At 40.9% G+C, this 20,324-nt stretch overlaps 1 protein-coding gene across 2 annotated transcripts in view; it reads left to right on the top strand.

Moving 5' to 3' along the window:
• The window catches only part of LOC138060901 (small conductance calcium-activated potassium channel protein 2), a 208,769-nt gene extending 195,084 nt beyond the window's left edge, over nucleotides 1–13,685 (top strand). For both annotated transcript variants that reach the window (XM_068928203.1, XM_068928204.1), the window contains 4 exons: nucleotides 2,705–2,815; nucleotides 5,677–5,804; nucleotides 11,162–11,231; nucleotides 13,051–13,685. In XM_068928203.1, coding sequence (XP_068784304.1) covers nucleotides 2,705–2,815; nucleotides 5,677–5,804; nucleotides 11,162–11,231; nucleotides 13,051–13,338 — 597 coding nt within the window. In that variant the 3' untranslated portion in view covers nucleotides 13,339–13,685. The remainder of the gene's footprint in view (nucleotides 1–2,704; nucleotides 2,816–5,676; nucleotides 5,805–11,161; nucleotides 11,232–13,050) is intronic.
• Nucleotides 13,686–20,324: the final 6,639 nt, after the last annotated feature.

Here is a 20,324-nt window from a genome sequence, read left to right as displayed (position 1 = left end):
TCTCACTTTATTATTATTTTTAAGGATGCTGAGCTCTTTGGGGGAAACTGTATAAAAGTGCAGAGCAGTAACATAAAATATTAATTAGAATCACATACTTTAAGTAGGATTTCAGTGTGTTGTTCTGTAAGCTGTTAGTTGTTTAAAGAATATTTTTTCCTCTTCAAAGTATTGCAAAAAAAAAAAAAAAAGAACAAGAAGCCAGTGTTTTACTGCTCTCATTTGCAGAAATGTTAAAAGAGCCTGTTTTCATATCCTGAGATCATGTCATAGCCCATGAAGCCAAGGGCGGTGCTCTGAATGGAGAATACCTTGCAACTGCAGTTTGGTGGTGAGGAAGCTAGCAGGCCATGCAAACCACGGCGGTGGTTTCTGAAGCATGCTGGTGACTATATGCTTGCTATTGCTGCACGCACCATCTTTCATGTGAGAGGTAAAGCTACCATCCTTTAAGAGCTTTGGCTATTGTGACCGCTGTGACACTTTAAACAAGTATAAGAGTTAATCATCTCAAACGCCTGGAATGATTGTAGGACTCAAACTGAATTCCTTTTGTCTGTCACTATTCCTCTTCATCCTCCCCCCCCCTTTTTTAATATATAATATTTCTCTTCCATAGGAGCGCGGCCAAAACAGCTGTTTTGCACCACTTTTTGCCAGCGGCGAGCAAGCTGCTCCATATTAATAATCTCCTACCAGCTTGGCCGTCAGTGAGTGCAAGCGCGTTCTTGTTGTAAGCAGGCCTAGTGCTGAGTTATGTCACGGAAGCAACGTTTGCCCCACTGAGCGCTGGCCTCACTTATGGGCCGAAAGACTTCTGTTCTTCTCTTCGTGTTCTTGCTATTGTGCGGGGTAGTTTATTTTGCCCGCAGAGAAGGATATTAGCTATTCCCTCCAGCCCTCCTTCACAGGAAGGGCCACCGGAGAAGCGTTGGCTGTTTCCTGGGGAATTTCTTTCAGTCGCGTCTCACAGGGTTGCCTTGTCCTCACCTCAGAAGGCTGGGTGCATTGCAGGAGTGCTCAGCCTTAAGCTGCATTAGCTCTCTTCTGCCTCATTATGTGCGATGTAGGGAAGCAAAGAACCTATTATATTCCCATTTTGCCTTCATCTCATGATTAGAGAGTGAGCCTCCAACTACCTTTACTGCATGGGCAACTACAGCAAAATGATAAGGGACTTCCTTATTTGAGGGCTCCCTGAGGGTTACTGGGGGATGGAAACGCTGATAGATCAGAACTAATTGAAGATGATGGGCCCTTGTGAGGGAGCAGATGAATTTACTGAAATGCTCTACCAGCGGAGTGAAATTGCGGACTGGAGGCTTTCACACAATTCAGTGGATACCTCAGTAAGTGCGTGCAGAGGGCAAACGATGCAGTTTTTGAGGACAGTGCGGGAGTGAGGGTTTCCAGTGATTTGGGGTTTTTTTGGCATCTCTGCGTGTTTAGTAGTGGAATTTGTGCCCGGGAAGCTGGATTCATCAATGTTCTTCTGTATTTTCTGGAGAGAGTAAAGCAGCTGTAGAGGAGGAACGCAGCAAGAGTACATTAATGGGGGAAATATGGAAAGAGTGGAAGAAAGCTGTGTGTCTGAAAACGTAGTAAGCTCCAACCAGAGACTGTTTTTCACTAGAAGAGTAACTGATACAGATGCACTAAACAGCTAGAGTCGAGTGGACCTGCAAGTTAAACACAGCTTATTTAATGTGATTTTATATATTTTTTAAAAACAATCTGTGAAGCATGTTTTAAAAAAAAAACCCACGAAAGCCCACAGAATTCAGGAATGGTAAATGATACCTGGAGCTGCGTGTAATACCTGCTGTTTCTGGTTACCTTACTCATTCTAGCTTCCTTTCCCTTCCCTTAAAAAATTTAAACTCGCAGTGCTGATAAAGGTACTGTTTTTCCAAAGGAAACTGGCACCTGCTGGCTTTGGCCTGTTACCAACATGCATGTCCATGCATATATACAGATACACATACATATAGACAGCACAAATTAGAAACTTGCCACTTTCTCCATTCAAGTTTTGAGGTAATGGTGTTGTGGTTGTGTGCTATTTTAAATGGGAATAAGAGCTGCAGAAATACTATGGGGAAAAGATCATTGTAGGCCTCAGAAAACAGCAGGGAAGTATACTGAAGTGGTTAAATACTAGATTTATGACAACTTCACCTTTAGGCCTTAAAGAAAATCCTAAGAAAGCTTTCTTTTTTGTGTGCTAAGTACTAATCTAATCTAATTTCTTCTTTAGCAATTGCCATACACTCTAGACAATTGTAAAGTAATCTAATTTCTTCTTTAGCAATTACCGTACACCCTAGACAATTGTTAAGGCCAGGGTATTCTGCATTTATTTTTCTAATATTCTGAGTTTTACAATTTGTTCTGATAACCCCCTTTGTTTACGCACTACAAAGGGGATGTGTTTGAAGTTTTCAACCCCTGCAGGAAAAAAAGCAGAACTTTCAAATGATGCTGCTCACTAATTATTTTGATGCCTTGACAGTTTACTAGCCTGCAATTGCTGACGCTTCCTATCGCTCTGAACTGAAATAGCTGTAGCGTGTTCACTATATTTACCAGGGATGGTGAATCACTTGATGCCTGGCCATATCTCTACAGCAAAGGAGAAAAATCCATTTAAAACTCTGAAAAAATGCAGTAATAACCTCTTGGGGGTCTGTTTTATTGTTTTCAGGGTGCTGGGTGCACTGCACTGGTGGTAGCTGTGGTCGCAAGGAAGTTAGAACTTACCAAAGCTGAAAAACATGTGCATAATTTCATGATGGACACCCAGCTAACTAAAAGAGTAAGTCACACTTTATATTCACAACTGAAAAGGAAATGTGTGTTAAATCTGTTTCTGCATTTGTTTTAAATGATCTCATGCTCCATTCTCGTATTGAACTTTGTCATGAGTGTGATTTTGCAAGATGCATGAGGGAAGTAAATGCCCTGAGCTCTCTGCAGTCAAGGGCAACAGCAGGTTACCGGCAGATTTTGAGGATTTGTCTATCCTTTTATAGAGGGTCCTTGCTGCTGGAAGACAACTCATGTAGCCAACGGTTAAAAGCTATGAAACTAGAGACTAATACATTAAACTGACAAACTGTCATACAGCCTATGAGAAGAATACATAGAATTCTTGTGGCTAAAATAGATGAAATGACTGATTATATTTCAGAATTTCAAGCTATGAAGGACTGTCCCTTAGAAAAAGATATGCCTTCTTATACTTAAGAATAAATTTCAAGTATTCATAGTTTGTGAGTGAGGTAGTCTTTGCAATTGCTTTGTGTGAACTGAACACATGGCTCACACAGCTGCACACAGTAATGCAGCAGCCTGAAAGATGTTTTGTAGATAATTAAAATATTTGAAAGAGGTATCAAGAAAAAAAAAAACTTTAGAAATCACTGACGTTCACACCAAATATTTTAAAATTTTCCTTAAGAGATATAGCTTGAATTTGTGTTGACAAATAACATGTTGGAAAATGAAAGAACACAGCAAAGGAGGCAGTAGAAATCCTGTGTCCAGGAAAAACAGGTCAGTACTGAGGAAACGAGAAAATGAGTGAGAGCTACAAAATCCTCTCCACTTGGTTTATCTTAGTTATTGAAGCGAACCAATGCTGAGAGGAAAGCCTTCGTGCTCAGAATGGGAACTCACCGGAGCTTGTCCTTACTGATGGATGGAGAGCCCTGAGGCAGAAAGTGGGCCCCGCTCCGGATCGGGAAGGTCGGCTGTGTCAGCAGAGCTCTCGCAGCAGTGCTCGCGGCGCTGCCTCAGCTCCTCTGCTGAGGAGACCCAGGAAATGTCTCTGGCTGGGGCAGGCGCTCCTCTCAGGCATGTCAACGCGTTCCTCTAGTTGTCTTAGCTTCCACGTCTCTGTGGCAGTCTCCAGGGAAAAGCGCACATCTCCCCTAAGCAGTTAGAGTGGGGAAAACCAAAGACGAGTAGGAAGGCAGTTCTTATATAGGCGTAAAGGGTGGGATTCGTGTAACCTACCTTAAAGAGTCCAGTTGAGCTTGCTGCTTTACGTCCCCATTATAGTCAGTTAAGGTCCCGTTGATACCAGGCCCCAGAGAACAGTTTGTCCCTTCCTAGCAGAGACATATGCTTTTGGAAATCTACACTGGTGATACCAAAAATGAGGTGACTCTTACCTGAGTCGGTTCATTTGATTAGAGTAGGAATCTACTGTAAATTTAGGTATTTGGCCAAGTGAATCCCACCACAGGAAACTAAAATCTGAAGAGTATGGAGAAGCAGGTAGCTAAAATAGTCTCTCTCACAGATGGTGATTTAGTGGCAGATTTCAAATGCAGCACACTGCTTTGATGCTTGTCCATGATGAGGTAAGAAGTTGCCATTCAGGGAGCTGACAAGAAAACTCTTCAAGTGTAATCTGACAGCTGAGCTGAAAATTTCTTTCAGGGGTAAAAAAGGTTTTGTGAAGATTGGCCAGATTTTGAGAGTCTGGTGCTCATCTGTGCCTTTTAAAGTTTATTCTATTCATCTATCCTTCATATAAATCTAAATATCAGTTCAGTAGGGCATCCACGTGGTGCTTTGGTAGCTTCAGTACTCCCAAAACTCAAAGCGAATGAAAAGCAAACCAATCCTTTAATTCTGAGATGCACGTCAGATCACAAATCAGCTCCACAGATACTGGAGAGGTTTCCTCGGAGCCTGAAGACAGCCAGACCTTACAGAAATGCAAGGACTGGCGATCTGGAGGAGGGCTCTAAAACCTGATCCCGCTTCTACTGAAGTTGGGGCCAAAGTTCTCCAGAGCTTTGACAGGTGCAAGGTGGGCGCTCCTGCCCGGGGGGAGCGACTGCACGGCATTCCCACAGGGTCTAAACTGATACATCGGCTTAGCTCTGACGCTGCAGTGACTGGCATGATAGAAAGCTGGAGGGAGAGAAAATAGAGATGAATAATAAGGACTGTTTGCCTTTATAAGTAACCTAGTAATTGTGGCATTAATCAACATTGCATTTAAATTGTCTATTGTTTTCAAGTATTCCTCAGAATATTGGAGGGCCAGGAAGGAACTGCGGGTACTCTAACATTTTATAGACCCATTAAAAAAATAATGAAAGAATTCATGAAATAGAACACTAGCTACATTCATTAACAAGTTATTTTTCTTCTCCTGTGAAAACGGTAAGAAAAAGAACAGAATAAGGAAACAAATGCAGAAAAATAACATCTGTGTGAACAGCTCTGGAAATTTAAGACTGTTAAATTGCTAAGAAAAATAGGAGGTAATAATCATACAACAAGAAGAGAGGAACTTTACAGTCCTATAAAATACATCTAGTTAATTACCACACAGATAATGCGTGAATATTCCCTCACTGTAATTTATGTTGTCATAAACACCAAATGGTCCTAACTCCTTTCAAGAGGGACAAGTAATTCCCACATGTAAAGAAAGCTGGTCCCGATATCACTCTTACAAGCAACCCAGAAATTGCTCAGCTGTCTCTCTGGTCAGACCATTTCTTTCTGGCCTCCCTGCTGCAGCTTCCTGATATACCCACTTCCCACAGGCAGTGTCTTAAGGTGCTTTAGAAAGGGTTTACACTGGAATGGATTAAAAAAAAAAGACATACAATACTATTTTCATCAGCCTAGTATTTTTCTTTTATTTAACAGGTGAAAAATGCAGCGGCCAATGTACTCAGGGAAACATGGTTAATTTATAAAAACACAAAGCTGGTTAAAAAGATAGACCATGCGAAAGTAAGGAAACATCAACGCAAATTCTTGCAAGCTATTCATCAGTAAGTATTATTTTGCTTTGGTTTTCCATTTTTGTTCTTTCTTTCTCTCTCCCTACTGAGACCTTTGCTCTTGAGTTTCCATTTTCTCTTTCTTTCAGAGTAAGACAGAAAGGAGGTTTTTATTGCAGTGTCTGTTTAAAAAAAGAAAGTATGCTGGCTGTGTATGCCCGACAGAAGATAAATCAAAATTGTTCACAGTTTTTTCCTGGGTGTTCATAATGGTTCATGAATTAGCTGAGACTTGGCATGCATGTGTTTTGCCACTGAGACTATCCTTTGTTGCATCTATTTGCCCTACAGGTAAAAACGCTACAAAATACAGTAGATGATAAGAGAGGAAAAAAAAAAAGGTTTCATTTGTAGCAAATGGTTTAAAAATTTCACATCAGAACGATGCCATAGAACAGGTGCTAGGCTGTGTTTAATGAAAAGCAAATGCAATCAAGTTTTCGGCTTACTTTGTGCAGCTCGACAGCAAGTAGCTGCCTCTCTCTCCATATTTCCTTGGTGGTTACAATCGCTTAGTGGTTCCAGTCAGCTATTACCCGACATCAGGTGTAGAGAATGGGAGTATATGCCAGCAACTGTTGCGTGGCTGTTGGATGCCCCTGGCGAAGTTCAGCTCAGCTCTTCCCCTCTGCTTAACATCTAAAAGGACTGAAAAGACGCCTGAGAGTTGTGACCAACCGAAGGATTAAGCTGAATTATGGTATGCCAGTCTATAAATATTTAGCTAAAATTTATCATATGTCTTTTTCATAAAGCTATCTCACTGCTAGAACTGTACAATGGTTCAGTTACTATTCCTTAAATTACATGGAAAAAAAAAAAAAAAAGGCCTTTTGTTCTCAGGAACCGCAGATTCATTGTAACGAACGGCCAGGACCCATGCCACTATTTGTGTGCACTATTTGACATAGCCATCCAGCCTGGGGCAGCCGTTTGTACAGCCTACTGAATATGTTTTCATGACATACATATAGTGGAAATGTGGCTAAATTAATTAAGGGTCAGTTTTAACCGCTTCTTCTTTTGGGATAATGCCTAAGAGCGGTCTGTGTGTGTGTGAGCGAAGCTGCGAGGAGGGATGCATACCACTGACCCTCCTACAGTCATGCAGCCGCTCCTGTTTGTTTGGCATCGTTTTGTGTGGAAGCGAGGCCAGGGAAGGCCAGCTTATCATAATTGAGGCTAACAGTCACTGCTTCTCTGGCTCATAGCGTCGTTTTAAGGACTAGCGAGCTAAGCTTTAAAGTACGAAATAGTCTACAAACCTTAATTACTGGCTCATATTTAGCAAACTTTCAAGGTTAACTGTGACTGTGCTCTTGTAGATCTAGTTGAGGCACTAGCAAACAAGGCCACAAAAGTGGAGGCATATATATATATATATATATATATATATATTTTTTTTTTTAGGTAGGGAAAAAAAACTATATTGGCTTAATTCTGACATGCTGCTCAGCTTAAATGACCCGGGGGGGGGTGAGGGGGGCAGGGGGCAGGGGCTCTGGGATAGAGGATGGCACATTCTGTACATCGTTTGCAAGACTTATTTGAATCCCTGACTGCAAAAGTTATACCTTAACATTTTAACCTTATTATTTTGTGAGAGTGAGTGAGTGAGCGTGCGTGCATGTGCGCAAGGAGGGCTCTAAAATAAGCACAGCAGGCTTGAGCTGCAGCTTTGCATCTTTGCATCACCATTCAAGCCCAGAAGAGCTCCACAGGTTATAACGTGGTGCTGTGCAGCTGCCTTAAAAAAATTCATTAATCAATCAGGGTTTTTTTTTGGGGGGAGGGAAGGGGGGGGGTTGGAGAAGGTGGCAGCGTTCATTTTTTTTCCTGGCTGTACCAACCAAACTCTGAACAGCTGTATTAATAACACATTTCCCTCTGTCCTTTAGCACTTTGCTTCCCATTCTAGAACCTGTTTTATTTAAGCAAAAAAAAAAAAAAAAAAAAAAAAAAAAGGGATAACTTTCTCAGTATGCTGAGGACTCTGCCATGGAGGGAACCATTGCTCTAGTGGTCTGCTTTCTTCCAGCGGTAGCAGGGTAGCTGGGTGCAGTTTGTTTGCTCTCCCCTTGTGTCTCTGAACTTTTCTCAAGGGACTCACAGCAGCATCTGCCGCTCATCCATCTTTCTGGAATCTCACTTTTTCTTTTTGGTCCTTCTTCCTCAACCACTGGGCTGGAGCCAGGGATGAAAGGCGTGAGGTTTTTGGGCCAGTTGTTTTATACAAGAAATCAGAGTAGGTTACAGTAACAAACTCAAACTCACACTCACAGCCCTAAAAGGGCTGAAGATATGGCCTGTGACTGTTCTACCTTCAGCTGGTCTGGGTCTTTTTTTTTTTTTTCCCTCCTCATACACGCTAAGTAAGGTGAAGATGAAATCGGCACTCTAAACAAGAATATTGCATTTTTTAATGTATCATATGAGTAAGAAAAGCTACAAATGATAGCTGATGGGAAGGTTTCAGTGTACTGCAAGCTCCCTTGTCATAAATGCAAGCAAATTAGACTGAGTGAGGCAGTCACGGAGTAGAAGCAATAGCAACTCTCTAGGACGTCGCACCTGCTGAATCGAGCCCACTGTGCTCATTTGGTTGTTTTAGTATATTTTACAGTTTGTTTTCTTTTGTTTTGTCTTTTTATTTCAACAAAATGAAAATAGAGCTCGGAAGTAAGTTGTATGAGCTGTTCCTTTCTAAATTTGCAGAATTTACCACTGTCTGCATGCAAAAAATAGAGTCTTTATTTGTGAACTTCGATGGTCTGATTGCTGCCATGGAAACGCGATCCAGAATCATGATCTTTTGCTGTGATAAGTGAAGTTCATAATATCAGGATGTTTCATATTTCCTCTTAATGAACTTACTTAAGAACAAAAGTCTCTCACTTTTCTTGTAATCTGACTGCTGCAGCTAAAGACTTGCCATTACCTAGAGATGCATTTTTTACAATCTGTGCGGATTCGGGGCTGGTTTCCATTAGGCACTATCACACTGATGTCAGCTAGTACTTCTTTTGATAATAGATTGCTCAAAAATTTTAGAAGGCAACATGCAAACTAGCAAATAGGTGATTGAAAGAATCTTAAGAAAGACAAGCAGAAAGTATATATATCCTGCAAATTGTTTGAGAGAGAGCGCTCACCAAAACACTAGGAGTATCATTCTGTAGTCAAATCAGTACATACTTCTTTCCAAGTAAATACTCTGTTCTGGGGCTGTAATGATATAACTCATAACACTGGAGGGGCCTCCTTACTTTTTCCTTTAAAATAGCTCCAGCTTGTAGCCTCTGAAAGCACCATGCCTACAAACCACATCATAGACATCGTGCGCTGAAGGAAGCCTGAGGAGGAAAAAGGTGTGTATGACATTCAGCAACAAGCTGCTGGAACGTCACCTTTATGTGAACAACTGATTTCTACCTTAACAAACAGAGTTATGTCTACATATTAAGAAAGATAGCTAGTCACTGTTCACAACTTAGTTTCCTCGTGGAGGTTAGCCTAGATGTGAAAGGCAAATGTTTGGTAACACAAGATCTGAACACAAGCTTCCTGATTTTGGAGCATCTCCCAGAAGGCTTTTATTTAGCTAGATGGACAGGCAGACGCACAGGCAGCTAGAGGTACAGATATGTGTATCTACATGTGTATGTATACAAACAAAAACAAAACAGCAACAAACAGTAACACTGTGGAAGCTCTCAGCCTTCGCCTGCTTCTCAGAATTTAAGCGGTAATTTGTATCCATTTTCTCCAATTTAGTTTAGAAAAATAAACATCACTGAAGAGGACTCTCCCAATTCTGCCTCCAGTTTTTAAACACATTTATAGCCATCTTGGAAATGTCAAGCTATTGGAGATGAACAGATTGGTTGGCTTTCAGGAGTCTAAGGCTATAATTCTGATCCCTCTGAAAGCCTTGGCAGTTTTCTCATCAATTTGAACCGGGGGGGGGAGGGGGTGTCAGAATTTCATCCCCTGTTTGTTCAAAACGCAGAGACGGCAAAAGGAGTCTCCACATCTGGGTTGAGGTTGGAGCACTTTGAGGCCTACAAAGCCTTGCAACTGCCATGAGCGTGCCACACAAGTTGGGAGTGCCATGGCGCTCTTTCGTGCCACTGCCAGAGTTTCAGTTTTTGTTTTAGAGGAACACTTGTATATGCTTTTATGAAGTAATGTTTGCTTTGTAAGATATACATAACTTTCTAAGAAGTAACACAATCACTGAGAAACAGGCAGAGCGTGTTAGCAACCCACAGGCCATAAAAGGCTGCCAACCTTATTTTCATTTGAGAGCTAACCACTTGGTTGCCCCTTGAGATAGTAGTTGACTACATGGCATTTGTCAATCACCCATGTGTTATAAAGTGATGTGTTGGTTTTTGGGGGGAAAAAAAAAAGCTATTTATTGCTCAGACCGTCTACTAGAAAAGTCATTTAAAGCCCAAGTAAGTCTCTGCTGGGAAACGTCTAACAAGCCACTCACTCATAAGCTCGTCATTGCTTAAGTGTATTTTTGAAAATTTCATATCTATAAATATATATAAACCACTCCTGTAGAAGTTAATCTGAAGAACAGAGTTTAATTCAGAAAACATGTAGGGAAGGTCATGCATATATCTTTCAGTATGTGCATACCGTAATACAGTTAGGTAAGCATCAAAGATAAAATTACACTCAACTTTTTTTTTTTTTGACTAGTGCATTGAAAAGGTATGTCTGTGTAATCATATTTAGCTTTGCAAGCTGCATACAGAAAGGTAAGGATATAAATGTATTGGCAAATATATTGGTTATTTAGCTGCTGGTCAGATGAAAGTTCTGTTTAAAATATAGTGGGAAACTCACTTATCACTGTATTTCCATCAGGTTCAAACAAACACCTGCTAACCCAATCCATTTCCGACTGAACAGGGCTAATACCTGTATCTAGTCATGTAGGCATGGGAAGATTCTCGACTGCTACAACATTAATGACAAAAATCACTTGTTTCATGTTTCTTCCTATATCTACTTGTCACGATACTGAGGCTTTGAGGAATGTTTTGGCTTTCTTTCATGTAGCCTGGATAAACTGTTATCTCCCTTTTTGAATTCAACTTTAACCATGGCAAACAGTAGTCTCAAGGACATCACATTTCCTTGCTCTTTCTTTTTTGCGGTGTTGAAGAAGCATGCTTCTCATTGTACCAGACACATGACCAATTCTGACTTTACACAAAGTACTCGAGGCATTGTCCATGCAGTTATTTGTTCTTGTAAGTTTTATGCATGCTTGCTAGAAAACTTAAGATGACTACACACCCAATCATCTGACTTAAAATTCCACTTTTTAGATTAAGAAGTGTAAAAATGGAACAAAGGAAACTGAACGATCAAGCCAACACTTTGGTGGACCTGGCAAAGGTTAGTAGGCACTTACTGTTGTTTTGCAGTAACATTCAGCCTTTCAAAATGAAGAGCTTGTAAGTGAAAACGTTAGGCATTACCCATGCAAATACTGTTAACAACTTTGTTATTTGTAGAAAAACAAAATGGTATCTATTATGGGTTAACATTTTAGTAAATGAAACATTGCATTTACAGCACCGGTCAAGGTTTGAATGCACCAGGTTTGTGGGGAGGGGGAAGATATTTGAAAAAAAGATTTCACAACTGAGGGCTGATCCTAAGAGCTGCTGAACTGACTGCAATAATCATGCTTAGCCTGAACTGCGATAGGGCAGCATTTGCTTAGAGCTGTATTGGAAAGGATTCTGCTTTCCAGTTAGGGGCGACTGTGCCATGAGGGACCACAGTTTCCAGGCTCTCACACGGACTGAGATGAGGGGTGCTGGGTTTCCAACTCCAGCTCTTTTGGGACTTTAGACTTTAAATGCCTACGTCTCTATTCGTTCCAAGAATAACAAGTGACCGCTTTGCTGATGTATTATAAGGCTTGCTTAGGCTATTCAAGCACAAACTACTTGCCTGTTGTTTTTTAAATATAAAACAATAACTAGACAGAGGCAGCTGAGCGCATTTTGGGTTTCACATTAGACTAATATGTATGCATATACATAAAGTGCATCATCAAGGCAAGGATTAGACAGACAGTGCAGTGTTTGTTCCCCTTTTGCTGTAGGGAACCACCTGCCTTAGCATCAGTTGCTGAAAATACATCTCACTCTGGGGGGCTCACTCTGGCAACTGATAAGGACTTTTCAGCTACTATTTCATGTAGACTAATTTACTTTCAAGGATTATGCTAGCATCTTGGGGGGGGGGGGCAGGGAAAATGGATTATAGACACTCATCTGATACCTCAGTGCTTTGCACTTCAGGTAGTCAGTTATTCAATTAATTTTTCATTCCTGTGTAATGGATTATAAACTCCAGCCAGCGTGTCTACCAAATTACATCCAATTATTTCAGCTTCAGTGTAAGTCTAATCTGAAGTCTTAGTCTACAAGAGGGAGAAAAATCAGTCATTATTTTTAACCACTTCTGTGCATCAATTGCCAGAAAAACAAATGGAAATGAAAGAATAAAAAGTGACAGACTGAAATAACACACTTCTTTAGTTTACATTTGTACTGACCATTATGACATTTTAAAGTTTACCTGCATACTTTCCATTAGGAAACACTGTCTTGTAGAGGACAGATAGATGGGGGAAGGGTAGAAGCAGAGAAGTGTACGCGTGAGGCTTTACTCCTTGCTCTACATTTCAAAAAGCAGTCTCCCTTACTACTCTTATTTACAACCAGTTCAAAAAAACCTGCTCAGCTTAAGGAGAAAACAAGCAAAACTGTTCTGCTTAGAAGTATCTAGGTGTTTAAAAATCAGAGGAGAGTCGAGAGTGTATCACTGCGCTTTGCAACTTTTGGTCTCCTCAAGGCTTACACAATTAATTCTGGTCACAAACCTTAGGATGTTGCTTTTCTAAGCACCAAACTTCTAAAAAGGTCTGGCGTTTTATCTAATTCATTAAGAGCTAGACGTTTAAAACGCTACGGAAAATATCAGTGGTGTTTCATTTACGTTCAACAGATTTAGCATCAGTAGAAAGTTTGATGAGAATCTAGAGGTAAAATGATTTCGTAAGACTAGATCTTGCTCTGATATTCTTCTCCTCTTTCGTGAGGCGCAGAACCACTTAGGAACCCTTGTTAAGCTGTGCTGCGTGTTGCCATGATTGTGAGATCGCTCTAAACTTACTTTGCTTACATCCTTCTACTTTCAGACTCAAAACATCATGTACGACATGATCTCTGACTTAAATGAAAGAAGCGAAGATTTTGAGAAGAGAATTGTTACTCTGGAAACTAAACTGGAAACTTTAATTGGTAGCATTCAAGCTCTCCCGGGACTGATTAGCCAGACAATCAGCCAGCAACAGAGGGATTTCCTCGAGGCTCAGATACAAAACTATGATAAGCATGTTGCCTACAGTGCTGAGCGATCACGGTCTTTGTCAAGAAGAAGGAGATCCTCCTCCACAGCACCACCAACTTCATCAGAGAGTAGCTAGAAGAGAATAAGTTAACCACAAAATAAAGACTTTTTTGCCATCATATGGTCAATATTTTAGCTTTTATTGTAAAGCCCTACGGTTCTAATCAGCGTTATCTGGGTTCTGATGTCAGAATCCTGGAAACCTGAACACAAATGTTTTAGGCCAAAATGAGTGAAAACTCTTTTTTTTTTTTTTTTTCTTCGCCCCCCCCCCCCCCTTCCTCCTCTCAGATGCACAGTGAATGCACCTATTATTGCTATATTAGATTGTTCCTCCTGTACTTTCACTAACTTTTTATTCATGCACTTCAAACAAACTTTACTACTACAGTATATAATATAATAAAAAGGTTAATTTCTGCACTTACTTGCTTGGTTGCTTGGACTTTTAACAGTTTAAAAAAAAAAAACATTATGATCAAAAGGCCTAATTCTAAACCTTTAAGAAACAAGATTCAGGCTTAATTATCCCTCAGTATGAAAACTCATTCTTTAAACTTTGCTGGCAGTGGAAGGGAAAAAAACAAAAACCCCAGTGTTCCTCTAACAGTGTGCTGTGCATGTATAGTCTTTTAAAAAGGTCACTGATGGCTTCAGTTACTCAAGTGATTAGTTAAAAATATAAGTCATCCTAGAAAATCAGTTAGGAGGTATGCCATGAGTTTTTAGAAATTTCTTAGGGCTTTTGTTTAGCATTTTTCTCCAATAATGCATTTGTACACTCACACAGCCACACACACACACACATATACATATATATAAAAATTATTTATGCAATGCCCATGGCAAAGACTTTTTAAACTGACTACTTGTGCAAAAAAAAAAAAAGCACAGCTGAATTCCCATTAGTTTATTCAGGTATTGGCGTTTCATAACTGTACCCAATAAGTATATCCAGACAGAAGTATCACTTTGAAGCTGGTAGCCTCCCGTTAAAACTCTTTGGCTTGGAAAGTCTTAGGTTGGTCCTTTCTCCACTCCCAGCTGTGGGCTTCAGGTTTCTGGAGCGACTGAAGACACAGCGGTACAGCACACACGACTGTGTTATGGCCACACAAGAGTCTGTGTCCATCACATGTCGGCAGTCCCCAGGGCCTCTGCTATGCAGCCAAGCTTAGTAAGACACTTTTAACAATAATTTTTAAAAATGTTGGAAACAAACCTGGCATAGACTGAGTTACACCAGTGGGGTATCTGTGGTACTTGCCTTTCATGCATTAAATAAAAAGGTCTCCTACTTTCCTTAGGAAGCATATGGTACATGTTTGTGAAACAGCTTCAGCTCACTTTTCTTTTGGTTTCTAGTCCAGAGCAGCAACCCTGGGTAATCTTAAATGCACAGCACATACAATTTGCACTCACAATTTCTATTTATAAATAGGAAATTAGTTTACATTACAAAATATTTTATATAATTTGCTCTTTTATAAATAGCAAATTACATTAGCTGCCATTAATTTACAGACAAAGGGGCCAACTATAGGTAAGTGTAGCCACTAAGTATAGGCAACCGTTTCCTAGGAATACTCAGCCTGTCTCGATGTAACTAACATGCATGGTGAAGGAAACGAGGACTGCCTTATGGAAAGATTACGAGTTCTCGTCAGTCATGACAGCCAGGGAGGCTGGTAACACAGAAAGTCAGGCACGCCAGAAGAGCTATTCTCAACACCCCACATTCCCCAAACCAAACACAAGGCCTTTCATCATCTGAAAACCGGCACACGTTTTAGGCCTATTTATAAAAGAGGGCTTGCCTTTTTAGTTCAAAGACGTGTGTAATTGATGAGTGTGAGTTCTGTCCAGAGGCCTTGTTTGGTTATAAAAAGCTCAAGAGATTCTCCAGTACCTTCTGATCCTTTGAAAAGGTGATGGCTTTTTGCGTTACCAGAGGAAAAAGATGGATAAGAGTATATAACGCTACTACTGAGCCAGCTCAGTCACAGTAAATCCTAAACTAGATGCTATTTGGAAGGCAATGAAGCCAGCTGCTTTACATGGTTGGCAAGGTTAGAAGCATTGATTAGTAAAACTGGGATTGAACAGTTAGGCATCAGGCTCTTTTTCTGAAAGATTTTCATTTTGCCATTCTCCCATTTTTTCGTGTATGTTTCAGAATATTTTTGCTGTCACTGAACGCAAAATACCCTTTCTGTAGCTTAAACCATTGCTTTTTCCTCTTGTCAGCGTGAACTAGCTCTTTTCTTGCTTACAACATCTTTTTGTATTTGTAAGATCTTTTTTATTAGTATTTTTTCCCCCTCTAGATTGTACAACTGGGTTTTTAAAGATCTGTACTTCCACATTAAAAATTCTCGCTGCTCTCTCAGAGTTGAGGTTGAGTCAAGATCTGGCTACACGTGTTGAGCTGGCTTCTCCTGCTGTGAAAGAGTAACTGTCACCTTAACCTCTCCAACCTCTGTTACACGGTAGGACTCAAGAGCCTGAGCCTACTAACTTCTTGCAAGCAGTCCTGTTAGGTGTAATGGGACTAATCATATCAACAGGACTTTGTAATAGTCTGCCAAATTATCTTGCACTCCTACAAGTGACAACCCCATGGAATACTCCAGAATAAACTAAGAAATCGAACCAAAGCTCACTGCAGATTTTATCTGAATTTTTGACACTGATAATTCTTTCCTTCTAATATCTGGCTTAGAAAAGCACTACATGTGAATCTAGTCCAAGAAAATACAGATACAGACTTACATTCAGGAGAGCACAAAGTACTAGAGCTTTAGCTTTCTTATTCCTAATACAAAATTCCTTTTCATTTTTCCTTGTTTGACCCTTGTACCACAAATTCCATTACTAATTTTTTTTTTTTAATTTCTGAAACATAAGCTCCTTCACAATGTTCACCATACCAGCTCACCAAAAGAAGAAAGCATTATGGCAGATCTCTGAAACTGCTTCTATAGTTACATTTAGATTTTTCTTTGAATGTTTACAAATAACAAGGAATCTCTCACAAAAAGCACATGGCCTATTTACTGTATTACAAGTTGAAGAGCCTCACGCATGCTTTAGTTTAGTCTCATGGATTGGAAAATTCAGCTTTCATTTGCTGCTGAATCTCTCCATTTCATTGCATTCCACTTACCGGTTATTTTGGAGCCTTATTGCTAATCCCTGCATTTTTAGTGATTCTTATCAAAGATATCTTGCCAGTAAAGACGAGCGCAAACAGGCATCTTCACCATGTTTAGGTGCATTCATTTAAATGGTGCATGTTATATTTCAGTCTCTGCAGGATCAGAATAATTTGCTCACAGCACAATATACTTGCAAAACACTCTGCAGAGCTTAATTCTGCAAATCAGTATCCATCGTAAGCCTGGAGATGTTCCCAGATGGACCTGCACAATTGAGATTTCCTTTACCTTCCGCATCTCCATAGCATTGGCTCTGATGCGGAAGGAGCTTCACTACCTCAAAGTTAAAGCATCCATCTTAGGAGCTCTGAACACCTTCTGGAACCCCAAACCTTTCCTCATGATTTAAAAACTTTGGGTCCCTAGACTCGGGGCTCTCAATCACTGTCGTCATCAGACGTCAAAGAGAGGCAACAGGCATATTGTTTTACTGCGCTTCCGTTTGTAAGACTCTTCCCATGTCAGCTCATACATGGGCCTTCAAAGCGATGCAAAGGACAATAAAAGCATTTTTCAATATAAAAGAAGAATAAACGGGTTAAATATGAGTGCCTAACTATCCAGAATAGAACCTATTACCCATGTCAGTTCTCCAGATGGAAATTGTCCCAAAGCTCTTTTCCCCTAATTAAGGGTTACAAAAAAAAAAATTCAGTAAGTTCTGTCTTCAGAGGAAAGATTTTCTAATTAGCAAGTCTGTTCCTTCCATTTATCAAAAATTTTGTTGCTCATATCATTTTTTCCTTTCTCAAAAGGGAGAAAAGGAAAAGCTAGCACCTCCTTTGCCTTTCTTCCCACCCATCTCAGAATAATTAAGCAGTATGAAACAGCCAAACAAAGAGGAAAAGGGAGGAAAGAGCTAACGCTGTCTAACTTTTCGGAACCTAGTCCCTACCAGTAAGTATATCTGCCTGCGCAGGTAGAAACAGTCACAGACTTCCTCCACCAATGCTCCTGGCTACTTAGATACAAGCCAGCTGAGGCCCAGGTAAAGCACTGGCATATTGGTACAGTCCAGAGGTGGAGCTTATCCACATTTAGAGCCAAGCATTTATGTATGTTGTACTTTATGCATGCTTATTAATAAAATTATTCTACATCTGTCAGTCAAGGCTTAGGAATCTGATTCTATACCTGGGCAATTAAATAGAGATGTTTAGGAAATGTCTTTGCAGTCGGCTGTGCACCAGTATACCTCCAACCTGCCTGAGCTCCACATCATCTGCGCATCAGTGCTGGTCCAGAGACATGATAGTGAGTTAACAGCGCTGAGCAAATAACCGCCCATCTCGCAGCAATAGGCGAATGCACAGGATTATCGGGAGAGTTCTGTTAATTTTTGCAACTGTCCTCAAGACATGAGGCTTAGCACTGCACCAAGCCTAGTGCAGACACTTGACTTTTAGCCAAGAATTTGCTTGCAGCCAGGCAGTTCAGCACATGGATGGAGCAGGTGCAGTATCGTCTGGCCAGGGTGTGTAGACATGCTCTAAGAAAGCTAAAATGGAGTCCGTTGCCAGAATTAGCGTGATCATGTTGCCCTGTATTAGACTTTATCACAGTGATATAGTTCAAGTTCCATTAAGTCCATAATTTTCAGGCTTATATTTAAAGAAGTTTCTCCTGTGGAAAACTGCAAGCCTTTCCACATAAAGGAGGAGATGCAATATAGGCGCAGTGCAAATAAAACCGTAAGCCAAATATGAACCTGTTGCAGTGTAACATGGCAAGTGACCAAACTGGCTGTAGAGGTGAAGCATTTATGTTGACTTCCCTTGCATTCAGATTCACTTAACCCCATTAACATCCTTAACTATTTAAGGAAATCTAGATTGTTTTCAATTATACATGAAGAAAGCAACATTTTTTTAGTTAGAGGTTCCACTTTAAAATGATGCTTATTCTAACCTCTCATTGTCTTCCAAACCTGCCTTTCCAAATATCCTAAGACGAGTCTAAAAAGAGACTGCATGTTCTGTTACACTGCAATGAAGCCAGTCCCTAAGCAGAAAAGCATCTCCAGTCCAGATGGACCAGTCAGTCAGTCACACGGTACAAAGGAACAATAAAGAAGATGGAGAAAATGCTGGCATAGGCGAATCGGCCAGTCACAAGCTTCAGAGCTTAGAAGAGATTTAAGTGAAGCTTCTGAAAGTCACGGGCAGCAACGAAGAGACAATCGTGTTGCCTGACAAGGAGCCATAGAGATGCACTGTCTGTGTTTAATAGCATCCATCACTTTATGCAGATAAAGTTGTCAAGCGATTACAGAAATACGAAGGCTGTTCCTCACACAAAATGAAACAAGATTTAAAAAACAAACAAACCAACCAACCACTCCAAAACTCTATAATAGAAAGCAGAAGAAAACATGAAAGAGTTTGTGATAAATTAGTGTCTGAAGAGCCAATCTTGCCAGGCAGCTAACATCCGGGGGGGGGGGGGGAAAGGAAGAAGTGAGGTTACAAGTAATCTCTAAACAAAAACAAAAAACTACCTAAGGAGCAGTTTTGGACATTCAGATTTACCCTTTAAGAAAAAACAACAACAACTTTACAATGTGCTGAGCAGCAAAAGCCTGCCTATCCAAAATGAAGTGTGGCAGAGCTCTGCCGTACCAAAGAGACCGGGAATCCACATTTCTACAGGAGAAGTTACAAAGGTCCACGGAGATAAACCTGGCCAGTACATGAGCTTCGCACACATGTATGACAACAAGAAATCTGTCTTAAGAACCACCCTTAAATTTACCCTGCATTTTCAAACACTTGTGGCATAAAGGGTAATGTTACAGCAATGATCAAAGCCCCAACACCTGAATTTCATAAACATCACTCAGCCAAAGAAACCATTTTAAAGACCAGTCACTGAAAGAGTCATTGCCTTACACGTGCACACAAACACGTAGGCTTTAGTTACAAGGTCTTTCAATACGCCTGGCAGCTCCGCTCCCTCCATTGCTCTCACCCACCCTCAACCTTCTGCAGTGTTTTCCTTCAACTTCTGAGCCACGGGATCCACAATTACTGTGTCCTCGTCCCTGGGACAGCCTGATCTGAAAGGCCAGATGGCCCCAGACACCCATGGCTCACCACCCGGCTCACACGCCTAGCGGGAGGCGGCAGATAACAAGGTCCCTCCTGAGAGCAGGCATGGACCCAGAACATCACCTCGACAAGGCAGCCATGCTGGTAACCAGGGAATTATAATTCCATCCATTCTCCCACCCAAAGGTATCACTATGCTTCTCAAATGATATCATGGACCGAAAAGAAACTGTTTTTCCTATCATCTCTCAAGCACAATAAGACAACACTCATTTTGACAGGTCTGTGCCGCTGCTGCAAGGAGCGGACAGTGTCTGCTGCTCCACTGCACACACAGGGCAAAGCTGTGCTGCTCTGCAGCATCTTCTCAAGACAAGCACCCTGCTCTGTCAGCAGCAGTTACCTGACTCAAGGGAAACAAAACAAACAAACAAAATGGAAAAAAAAAGAAAAAGTTTTAAGCCTAGTGTCAAGATAGACATCGATTTTTGTCTGATGCTTTTTAGCACTTATTGATATCTTTGCTCGCTGGAGCTCAGACTCCGACTCGCGCTACACGGCGGTGAGACAAGAAGCTGAGGGATTCGCTCCCCAGCACACGAGTTCAGAGTACGGTCCCCAGACGGAAACGTGCCAGTAAGCCATCCAGCTTCATTAGCTTCCTTTGAGACAGAGCTTTCAATACATCTGACTAATAACTGTGACTCAAACTTACTGTATTATCAGTGGTTTCAACAGGTTTCTAAAGCACTTCCTGCTGCTGGGCTCAGGATCCCTCGAGCAGGGCATCGACTTTA

This window comes from Struthio camelus, chromosome Z (assembly GCF_040807025.1).
Source record: "Struthio camelus isolate bStrCam1 chromosome Z, bStrCam1.hap1, whole genome shotgun sequence".
Classification (NCBI taxonomy): domain Eukaryota; kingdom Metazoa; phylum Chordata; class Aves; order Struthioniformes; family Struthionidae; genus Struthio; species Struthio camelus.
This window is presented reverse-complemented; position numbering and strand designations above follow the sequence as displayed.